We start from the raw sequence: 9504 nt of genomic DNA, 5'->3' as shown, positions 1-9504 counted from the left end.
GCCACAGTGCCTGATTTATGTAGAGCTGGGGTGAGGGTTAGCAAGGATGATGAAGGGGAAGTGTGTTCGTGGTAGCTATGACATTCACCCATCCCAGCCTGTGGACCCAGTCAGGATCAAGGTCTTCTTCCGGAAGTGATGTCTATTCTCACTGCTGATCACACCCACACAGGAACCATATGCAAAAACACAGTTAATAGTAGGTGTCTGGTTATGGCTACAGAAACATCTGTAAGAGCGAGGCCGGACCCCATCAGTGAGGGCTGTGGACCCTAAAGGATGCCAGCACTTCGCAGCCAAGGCCTGTGTATCCTTACTGAAGCCGATTCCCACTGAGTGAGGCCCGAAAACTCTGAGCGTGGCTTGCACCCCAAGAGTGAGTCCTGGTTCCACCGTGGGCGACCAGAGGCTCTTGATCTACGTCTCTGCAGCCTGAACCCCACCTGTACACGGTGGAGGGCTGGAAGCCTCTACCCCTGAAGGAGATCGCGGATGTCCCTAACTGCTGTCTTGCCCCCTGTGAATATGGCCTTTGTGGGGGCTCATCACAGATGGTGATCCCAACCCCCAGAGTCTTCCTTTGCTTGAGCTCGTCTAGAGCTGGATCCCTTCAGACCCCAGCAACTGAGACCCAGGCAGCAGCCCCGGCGTTGCCATGGTGACGCGGCCCAGCTGGGAGCCGGGGCGAGCCTGTGTGCGCAGGCGCAGGGCCGAGTAGCCGCCTCCGCGCAGAACTGCAGAGACTGAGAGAAGGGCGCATGGCCAGACGTGGCCCCGGAGCCGCGAGGGGGACGCGCCTCTCCCCGCTGCTCTAGGTGCCGACCGCGCCCCCCTCCCCACCAACTGGCCCGGGCGCCGCCGTGTCATTCCGCCTCGGTCAGGCACAAAGGGCGGAGCGGAGGGGCCGGTGGCATCCCTGGATTTGCCACGCAAACTCCCTGTGGGTGCTAGGACCCCCATGAGGAGGGGGTCTCGGGAATGGCCGCTGGGTCAGTCGCCCGGGAGCAGCAGGAGCCGGAACCTGGTCACGTTCATCTGAACCTGAACTCCAGGCCCTGCGGCGCTGTTCCAGGGTGGCATTTGCCCAGGGCCCCGCAGCCCACATGCACCTAGGGCTCCCTCCTGCTCCGCGATCAGCGCCAGAGGCGGCACCATGGCCACGGGCCCTCTGGGGGGACTGGTGCAGGGGGCTGGCCCTGGACGTGCACGGGGCCTCCCAGAGGACGTGGAGCCGGCGGCCATCCAAGCGGTCCTGCAGCCGGTCTTCCTGCCCCAGGGCACGTTCGGGCTGAGGAACGCCAGGACCATGAGGGTCGAGAAGGCCAAAGCCACCGTGATGGAGTTTGTGGAGAACATTAATCACAGCGCCATCCCCGGTGAGATCCGGGCAGGGACCGCGTCTAGAGGGTTCTGTGCAAGGAAAGCGCGGAGGACACGACGGTCCTGAGGCAGATGAGACGGTCGCTGCTGGGTGAACTTCCTTCCCCCCGAGGCGGCAGTGGCCAGGGTCTCTGGGGACAGATCCACCCCTCCTGATTCGGAGACTCAGGCTCGGGGATCGGGGCCGACGGTCAGGGAGGCTGACCTCGCTCCTGATGCAGCCAAAAATGCTAGAACATCAGATCATCGAGATCGCGGAAACAGAACCAGAGGCAGCAGGTGGACCCAGACGGGCAAGAAGAGGGACTATGGAGGGCGGCCATCCACATCGGGGAAGCGAGAGTCGGAGGACTCTTCTGAGGAGAGCCTGGGGCTCGTGATCCAGGAGATGGACCGGGAGGACCTAAGCGGGGATGAGGGTCATAGCATGCTGCAGGCCACTGCGGAGGAGTTCCTTGGGTAGTGGGGCCTCCAGAGCCAAGGAAATGACGGGCAAGGTCCTCAGTGAGTTCTTGGCCTTGGCAACGGTGACGGACAAAGCCAAAAAAAAGGAGAAGGAGAAAGATTCCCCCTTCGGGCGGGGGTCGACTTATCAGCCATACTGGCAGTGGGAGACGCGTCTGGTGAGGAGACCGCGGACAGCGACGCCTCCCAAAGCGAGTCCCAGGAAAACGGAGATCAAGAAAAAGAGAGGGTGGACAATCCTGAGTTTGTAGCCCTTGTGGCTCATACAGACCCCTCTGCCCAGGACGAGGTGTTGAAAATGGCTTCTGTGATGGAGTCGCTGGGCTGAAGGACAAGGAAGACAAGAGGTCTTGTCCGTCATGGCCGAGGACACCTCCGGAACCGCGTGAAGGTGCAAGAGGCAGGCTTCCAGGTGGCCGCCGTCGTCCTGAGGAAGGCCAACGACAACACCTGCCGGAATGAATGCGTCTCCCCACCAAGACTGAGCCCTAGACCCCCTTCAAGGGCAAGAAGGCTCCCCGGGGCGCGCTGGGGAGCTGTGGGGGATGAGGAGGAAGATGGGCCGGGGTGGGGGGGGGGGGGGGAGCTCCTGGAGCTCGCGGCGCTCCGGGCGACCTAGGACGTGGCTGAAGTGATGGAGGAAGAAAAGGAAAAGGCCTGGGAGGGCGGGAGGTTGAAATTGTCCAAAGGCCACCTGGGGGAGGTCTTGGCACTGCAGGCGGCCCGCGGGAACTGGTAGTCGGAGGAGGCGTCGGAGGAGGCGTCGGAGGATGCGGAGAGCGGAGTCCGAGTCCGAGGACCGGACATCCAGGAAGCCCCTGGACCAAACGAGCCCGCACGGCCTGCAGGGCCCTGGGTCGAGCAGGCAGCGTCAGCTCCCGCCCCTTCTGGATGTATCGTCACTCAGTCGTGTCCGACTCTTTGTGACCCCATGGACTGTAGCCTACGAGGCTCCTCCATCCATGGGATTTTCCAGGCAAGAGTACTGGAGTGGGTTGCCATTTCCTTCTCCAGGGGATCTTCCCGACCCAGGGATTGAACACGGGTCTCCTGAATTGCAGGCGGACGCTTTACCCTCTAAGCCATCGGGGAAGCCCGCCCCTTCTGGGAACCCGCAAAACTCGAGAGGAGGCGAGCGGCGGCCGAGGCTGGAGGGGCGCCCTCCCGAGACGAAAACCCAGGAGGAGACGGCAGGAAGCAAGAGCAGGAAGGGGTGCGCGGGAGCCGGGACGCAGGCCGAGGCCGGCCTAGGGCTCAGCTGCCCGCGGGCTCCAAGTCGGCGCGTGGGAAGAAGACTGGTTGGGACAGGAGGCTGCACCCCATGTGCCGCTACGGACGCTCCGAGGGGGCGAGGCTGCAGTTGCCCGTGGGGTCCCAGCTCGGCGCTCCCTCCGCCCTCCCCGCCGCGGTGGCAGCTCTGGCCGAACCATGCATTCCCGGCTCAGTTGTGAGCGCCGCCCACCGCTCGCTCTCTGGTCCTTTCAGTCCCTCCTTTGCAGGTGGCGCGGGCGATCCTGATGCAAGAAGAATGTAACGTGTAATGAGCGCCCGCGGAGGCAGCAGCCCCAGGTGACGCGACGGTCTCAGGGCCCACCCAGAGGGCTTGGCTTTGCGTCTCCCGGCTTAGCACAGGGGCGAGTGTGTCCGCGGACACCGGGCACCGAGAGAGGCCAGCAGTGCCGGGGCTTGCTTTCTTGTTGTCCGTGGAAACCCCGATCCCTTCCAGACTCATGTTTCTGGCCAGCATCTGTGAGCCTCTGTTCCTCATTCCAATCTGATGGGGGCTGGCCTGTGTGATGGAGGTTCCAGCCGGGCAAGGGGAGTGTCAGGGTGCGGCTGAGCCAGAAGGCTGAACCTCCTGCTGGGGGAGGAGAGGATTCCAGGCAGAGAAGCCTGAGAGGCAGAGGGGTGTGCTCCTGGGGGAGGGGAGAAAAGGTGGGGGAGGGGAAGGGAGGGGTGGGGACCAGGGCACCAGGAGCAGGGGAGGAGGGGAAGGGGGAGAGGGAAAGACACTGCCCATCTGAAGTGCAGCTGGAACAAACGCACCAGCTTCTCAGCGCCAAGGCCTCCTGCTGGTGTCCACAGGCTGAATCTGACACTCGACCTGCAGTGTTTTCAAACAATGGGACTTCTTAGCAACACTTGCAATTTGGGACAATTCACATACGGTGTGTTGGCTTTTCTCTGCAGTACCAAGCAGTGCACCTCCCACAGGTCTGTGGTTCCCCCTAGATGTCCCACCAGCTCTCCCCTACCCACCTCCCGTGGGGTGGCAGTCCCCTGGGCGCTGGAGGGAAGGGGTGAGGCGGGCGGATGCCCGGTGGAAGCGCCCTCAGGAGGCAGAACATCCCGTGCAAAAGCCCCAAGGCACTGTGGAGATTGGGGTTTATTCATGTGTAACCCTTGAGGGCTCGGGTGCCAGGATTTCCTGCTGGGCATAGAGGAGACCATGTCTCCAAACAGGCCACCTCCCTTCATAGGGTTGGCCGTCTAATTACATTCCACGTGACTGGAGTTGTGAACTCTGCTGAGGTCCCTGGGGTCGGAGCGTGCAGACATACCGGGAGCGTGTCCCCTTCCCGGTCCTGGGACCCCTAGGAGGAAGCTGTCCCGCCCCTCGGTCGGCTCAAAAGGAGAGAGGGGCGTCCTGAGATTCTCGGGAATGTCATCTGGTCCTGGAAAGGCCCGGAGGGAGAAGCCAGAAACCGATGAGTCTTTCCCACTGTTAAGTTCTCTAGGGCCCGGAGCCCACGAAGCCCCGCCTTCCTCATTGCAGGCTCCGCCCCGCTGAGAACTAGGCCTGCGGAGAAAACGTCAACCCAGGCGAGCGCTGTCGTGGCTTGTTTATCCACTAGGAGGCGCCCTAAGACCAATAGCTTAAATCACGAGCACAATGACCCTTCCTGGGGTCCACCGCCTTGAAGTTCCGCCTGTTTTCTCAACGTCAGGCAGCCCAAAACCGACTTTCCAGTAAAGCTGCAAAGTAAGGTCCTGAGACCAACTGCATCCACATCTCCTGGGAACGTCTTAGCAATGCATATTCTCAGGCCCACCCCAGACCTACAGAATGATGTCTAAGAAGTCCAGGCCAGGACTGCAGCCTGTCGGGAGGACCCAGCTGGGCTTTAGCCCTACCTCCAAGAATTCCCCTTTATCCGGCCTCTATGGAGGCCGGGGCATGGTTATTTGCTGTCTGTTTTACCCCTGGGTTAGGGGGACACAGACAATACAGAGAGAAGTCCCCCAGCTCCCAGGGTGTGTAGCAACCCGATTATAAGCTCACTAATGGGCTGCTGTCTATGGGGTCGCACAGTTGGACACCCCTGAAGCGACTTAGCAGCAGCAGCAGCAACTTGATACACTGCTCACTACCACACCACAATCCAGTTCTTTGGCCTGTTCCTATTGCAATGATTTTTCCCCAATGTATCCAGTGACCAAGCTGCCCCAGATTCTTGGGCCACACTGCCTGCTCTAGCAATTCACAGCTCTGATGTGAAGGGCCCCTGAACCCGCACTTTGGACATTTCCCAAATTATTCTTCTGTACGTGGAAACCAAGAAGGGATGAAGCATGTAAACTGCAGGACCTGGACCCACCAAGCCTGCAGAACCCAGGTGTGGGGGAATGGCAGGAAAAGTGACTTAAACACGGGTAGGCATCACGGACAGTGGGAGTAAAGGGGACACAAGGCTGTGACAAAATCACCCCGGGGCATTTTTCAGTTGCCAAGCCAGAGCCAAGAAGGAAGTTGGTAAATATTTTTATTTGCATGTTGACCTGCGCCCTCTTTTCCAGTTCCAGGAGGCAGTGAGTGAAAGTGTACGGGCAAAAGGGGGAAGAAAAAGGGGAAGAGGAAGGGATTTCTCCTTTGCCTCGCTCCCTTTTCCAGGCTGAGCACCTCGAGTTGCATTTGAGGAGGTTAAAATCATAGGGGATGCAACTCCATTGTATGGGTTTCTTTCATTACATTCCTTGGGTTACTATAAAGAGTCTGTATTTTTTTTTTTTTTTTAAATCAATGCATAGGGAATTCCCCGGCAGTCCAGTGGTTAGGACTCAGTGCTTTCACCACTGGGGAGACCTGGGTTCAATCCCTGGTCAGGAAACTAAGATCCCACAAGCCATGTGGGAAAAAAGAAAAAGAAAGAAAAAAAAATCAATGCATAGAAAATACAATTTTAATAAGAAAGGGGCATTCGGTAGAGATGTGAGAGGCACTGCCAGGCCCTCACTCTACCTCCGTTTTCAAGTGTGGTGAGTTAGAGACATGCCGTGAGTGACCCACACTGTGGAAGGTGCTGAGGTCCTCCGCGGCCCCCCTGCCCTCACCTCACAGCTGGTCCTCTTGCTCTCCATGCCCTGCCTCTGCTCTGGCCTCAGCCCGCAGGACCCTGAGGCTCCTGGCCTCGCCTGCCCTGGGGACTCTCTTGGGTAGTGTGGGCAACCGGGGAGTGTGCCAAAAGGCTCTCCGGCGCTTCCGAAACCATGAAAAGCGTCCGGGGGTCTGGAACCTCACTGTTTTGACCGGTTTCCGGGTCCGAGCTCCTGCAGTGGCCCCTGTGGCCCTTCCGGCAGCTGAGGATTCAGCCTCCTGGACAGCCGGGGTCTCTGCCCTCTGATTACAGACAGCTTCTGCCCTCTGGACCGATCCAGCTTCTTCTCCATCAGGTACGGCCTCTGCTGCCTGGACAACCGGGGCCTCTGGCCTCAGATCCTCTGCAGCTTCTGCCCTCGGGTCAGCCGGGGCCTCTGCCCTCTGATTGTCTGGGGCCTCTGCCCCTTGGACAGGTATGGCCTCTGCTCCCTGGACAGCCAGGGCATCTGCTCTCTGATTATCCACAGCCTCTGCCTCCTGGACAGCTATGGGCCCTGCTCTCTGATTATCTACAGCCTCCCCGATCTGGTTACCTACAGCCTCCACCCTCTGATTATCTGTGGCCTCCCCCCTCTGATTATCTATGGCCTCCCTCCTCTGATTATCTATGGCCTCCCTCCTCTGCTCATCTGCAGCCTCTCCCCCCTGAGCTCTTGATGCTGTTTCCTCCCTCCTGCGACGTCTGAAGGAAGCCCAGTTGATCTGGGGCCTCCATCGCCTTGGGGGGGTCTCAGGCACCCGCCCATCTCGTGCATTTCCCACGTTACACCCCAGGCTGGCGCTGCCTGGCACCGATGCACTGTCCCTCTCCACCCTGGTAGAGGCCTGCCTGGCCTCGCCCACCCCGGGGCTGGACTTCGGTGCCCAGCCCTTCACCCTCCGCTTCAGCTTCCCCCAGGACACCTGGCTGACACACTCCCGCCACCTGTCTGCTTTGGACTGCTGGGGCCCCGGGCTGTCGTCAAACATGGGCACGGGCAGGTTCACCCGGCGGCGGGGAGGCGGCGCGCTGGGTTTCTTCTCCCCTCGCCGAAGGAAGGCCTCCACCAGTTCCTCATCATCCTCGCTCTCCAGGTCGCTCCCGAGGAACTTGCTGCCCAGGTAACTGACGGGCATTTTGCGCACCTTTCTGCCACGGCCGGCGCCTTTGCGGCCCTTGTCAGCCTTGTTCCTGGAGGTCTCGAAATCGCTGAACTCGCTGTCACTGGCGTTACTGCTGTCATAAGTGCCCACGACCAGCCGGGGGGGTGGGGTCACCATCTGCTGGACTCTCCTCCTCACTCGGGGCTCCTTAGACTTTCTGGGGGTCTGGGGTGGATGCGGGGTGCTCTTCTCGATAATGCGGGCCACGTCCTCCAGGGTGCGGCCCTCTTCTTCCAGAAACTGGATCAGCCGTTCCCGAAATTCCGCCTCCTTGGTGGCCGGCTTGGAGATGACCCTCCAGACGCCTCCGGCCAGCCGGACCTCGCGGGGGATGAGCAGATAGTCCACGTCTTCCCCAATCTGTAGCATCCCCACCGTGGAGTCCTCCTCCCGGCGGAACACCTTGCCGATTTTCTTAAAGGTCCCCACGGGCTTCAAAGCTTCGACGAGGACGTCCAGATCCACGTCTTTGCAGACGTCCGGGACGCTCCAAAGGATGAGGCAGTCGGGGGACGGGAGGAAGCCCCAGGGGAACCAGCCCCCCACATGGCTTTTCTCGAGAGTCTTTAAGATCTCCAGGGTGAAATCTGGGCTGGGGGCAATGAGCCCAAACTACTCGTAGCCTCGAGTCTTGGGCGGGGAGAGGGGAGTAGGTTGCTCTCCCCGCAGCGCTGCCCAGAGAGTGCCCTCCCACTTTTCTCTGCAACAGTCCGGTCTCGATCCGCTCCCCGCGAAGGATTAGTGGGAATCAATTTCCAGGATGCTTACGTGAGCCGGCGTGAGGTCAGTTTTGAGGCTCCCAGCCCACTGCAAGCTGCAGACGTGGTGTCCCGGCTCCAACTGCGGGCGCACGGGCCGTCCGGTGGTTCTTCCTGTTCCACAGATGCGCCTGGAACTTGAGAGGACTTCGCAGACAAAGGCGGCTGAGCCTTGGCTATTCAATATGGCCGAGGCGCTCGGAGGCCGCGGCGCAGCTCCCCAGGAGGGTCTCCCACTCCTAGGCAGGCTGCCACCTCAGGCCAGGCTGACCTTGCCGCTCCTCCCGCCTCCCAGCCGAGGAACGCGCGCGCGGGCAGGAAGTTCCTCCTCGCCGGTCCCCAGGATGGGGCCCACCTTCCCCCTTCTCATCTTACACTCCGGGACTCGGGAAGACTGACAGGGGGGCTGTCCACTCCCTTCGGGACGCCCTCATTCCCCTCCCCCACAGGGGTGTGGCCGCGCCCCGGGCCTCTCTGAGGCCCCGTCTTCCTAGCCGATCGCCCCGCGCCGAAGCGAAGCCCACGTCAGCAGCTTTCCCCGGGAAAGGCGGCCGTTCCCAAACCTGCCATCCCAAACGTGCGGGTTCCAGCCAAGCCCGGAAGGTGGGCGTGCAAATGGGGCAGTCCCTCTGAAACCCGTTGGTACTGTGTATTACTATTTTAAAATCACGTGCCTTTTGGTATCAGCACTTCCTACCTATAGACCCAGACAGGTGGGTAGAGAACTTGGTACCAGCTCCAGGATGGAGCTTGGCACACAGTAGGTGCTCTAGAATACTTCTGAGTGAATGAATGAATGGTTGGATGGGATCACAGGCTTCACTGGACAAGAGACTGAGGAAACTCCCGGAGATAGTGAAGGACAGGGAAGCCTGGCTGTGCTGCAGTCCATGGGGTCGCAAAGAGTTGGACACGACTTAGCCACCAAATAGCAACCTGATCATCAGTAGAAACTCTGTTCTTTCAGTAAAATATTAGGCAGCTATGAAAAAAAAAAAGTAACTGAGGATGCTGCTGCTGCTGCTAAGTTGCTTCAGTCGTGTCCAACCCTGTGCGACCCCATAGACCGCAGCCCACCAGGCTCCCCTGTCCCTGGGATTCTCCAGGCAAGAATACTGGAGTGGGTTGCCATTTCCTTCTCCAATGCATGAAAGTGAAAAGTGAAAGTGAAGTCGCTCAGTCGTCCGACTCTTAGCGACCCCAGGGAATGCAGCCTACAAGGCTCCTCCATCCATGGGATTTTCCAGGCAAGAGTACTGGAGTGGGATGCCATTGCCTTATAGTCACCTTTTATTGAGCACTGCTGCTGCTGCTGCTGCAGCTAAGTCGCTTCAGTCGTGTCCAACTCTGCAACCCCATAGACGGCAGCCCACTAGGCTC

General features: G+C 60.0%; 2 protein-coding genes across 2 annotated transcripts; one reads left to right on the top strand and one right to left on the bottom strand.

Annotated features, from left to right (window-relative positions):
* The first annotated feature begins 605 nt into the window (after positions 1-605).
* PNMA8B (PNMA family member 8B) lies at positions 606-5496 on the top strand. Its single transcript, XM_061388747.1, is given in 11 exon segments — positions 606-1379; positions 1382-1488; positions 1490-1885; positions 1887-1956; positions 1959-2184; positions 2186-2223; positions 2226-2625; positions 2627-2666; positions 2668-2685; positions 2688-3090; positions 3093-5496. Coding segments are annotated over 11 exon segments (2211 nt in total). The 5' UTR covers positions 606-1153; the 3' UTR covers positions 3380-5496.
* A 97-nt stretch (positions 5497-5593) lies between these two features.
* On the bottom strand, positions 5594-8537 carry CCDC8 (coiled-coil domain containing 8). The gene has a single exon (XM_061388745.1). The coding sequence runs from the start codon at positions 7733-7735 to the stop codon at positions 6179-6181; it is 1557 nt and encodes a 518-aa protein (XP_061244729.1). The 5' UTR covers positions 7736-8537; the 3' UTR covers positions 5594-6178.
* Positions 8538-9504: the final 967 nt, after the last annotated feature.

This window comes from Bos javanicus, chromosome 18 (assembly GCF_032452875.1).
Source record: "Bos javanicus breed banteng chromosome 18, ARS-OSU_banteng_1.0, whole genome shotgun sequence".
NCBI classification, from domain to species: domain Eukaryota; kingdom Metazoa; phylum Chordata; class Mammalia; order Artiodactyla; family Bovidae; genus Bos; species Bos javanicus.
The sequence above is the reverse complement of the archived record's forward strand: the minus strand, read 5'-3'. Positions and strand labels throughout refer to the sequence as shown.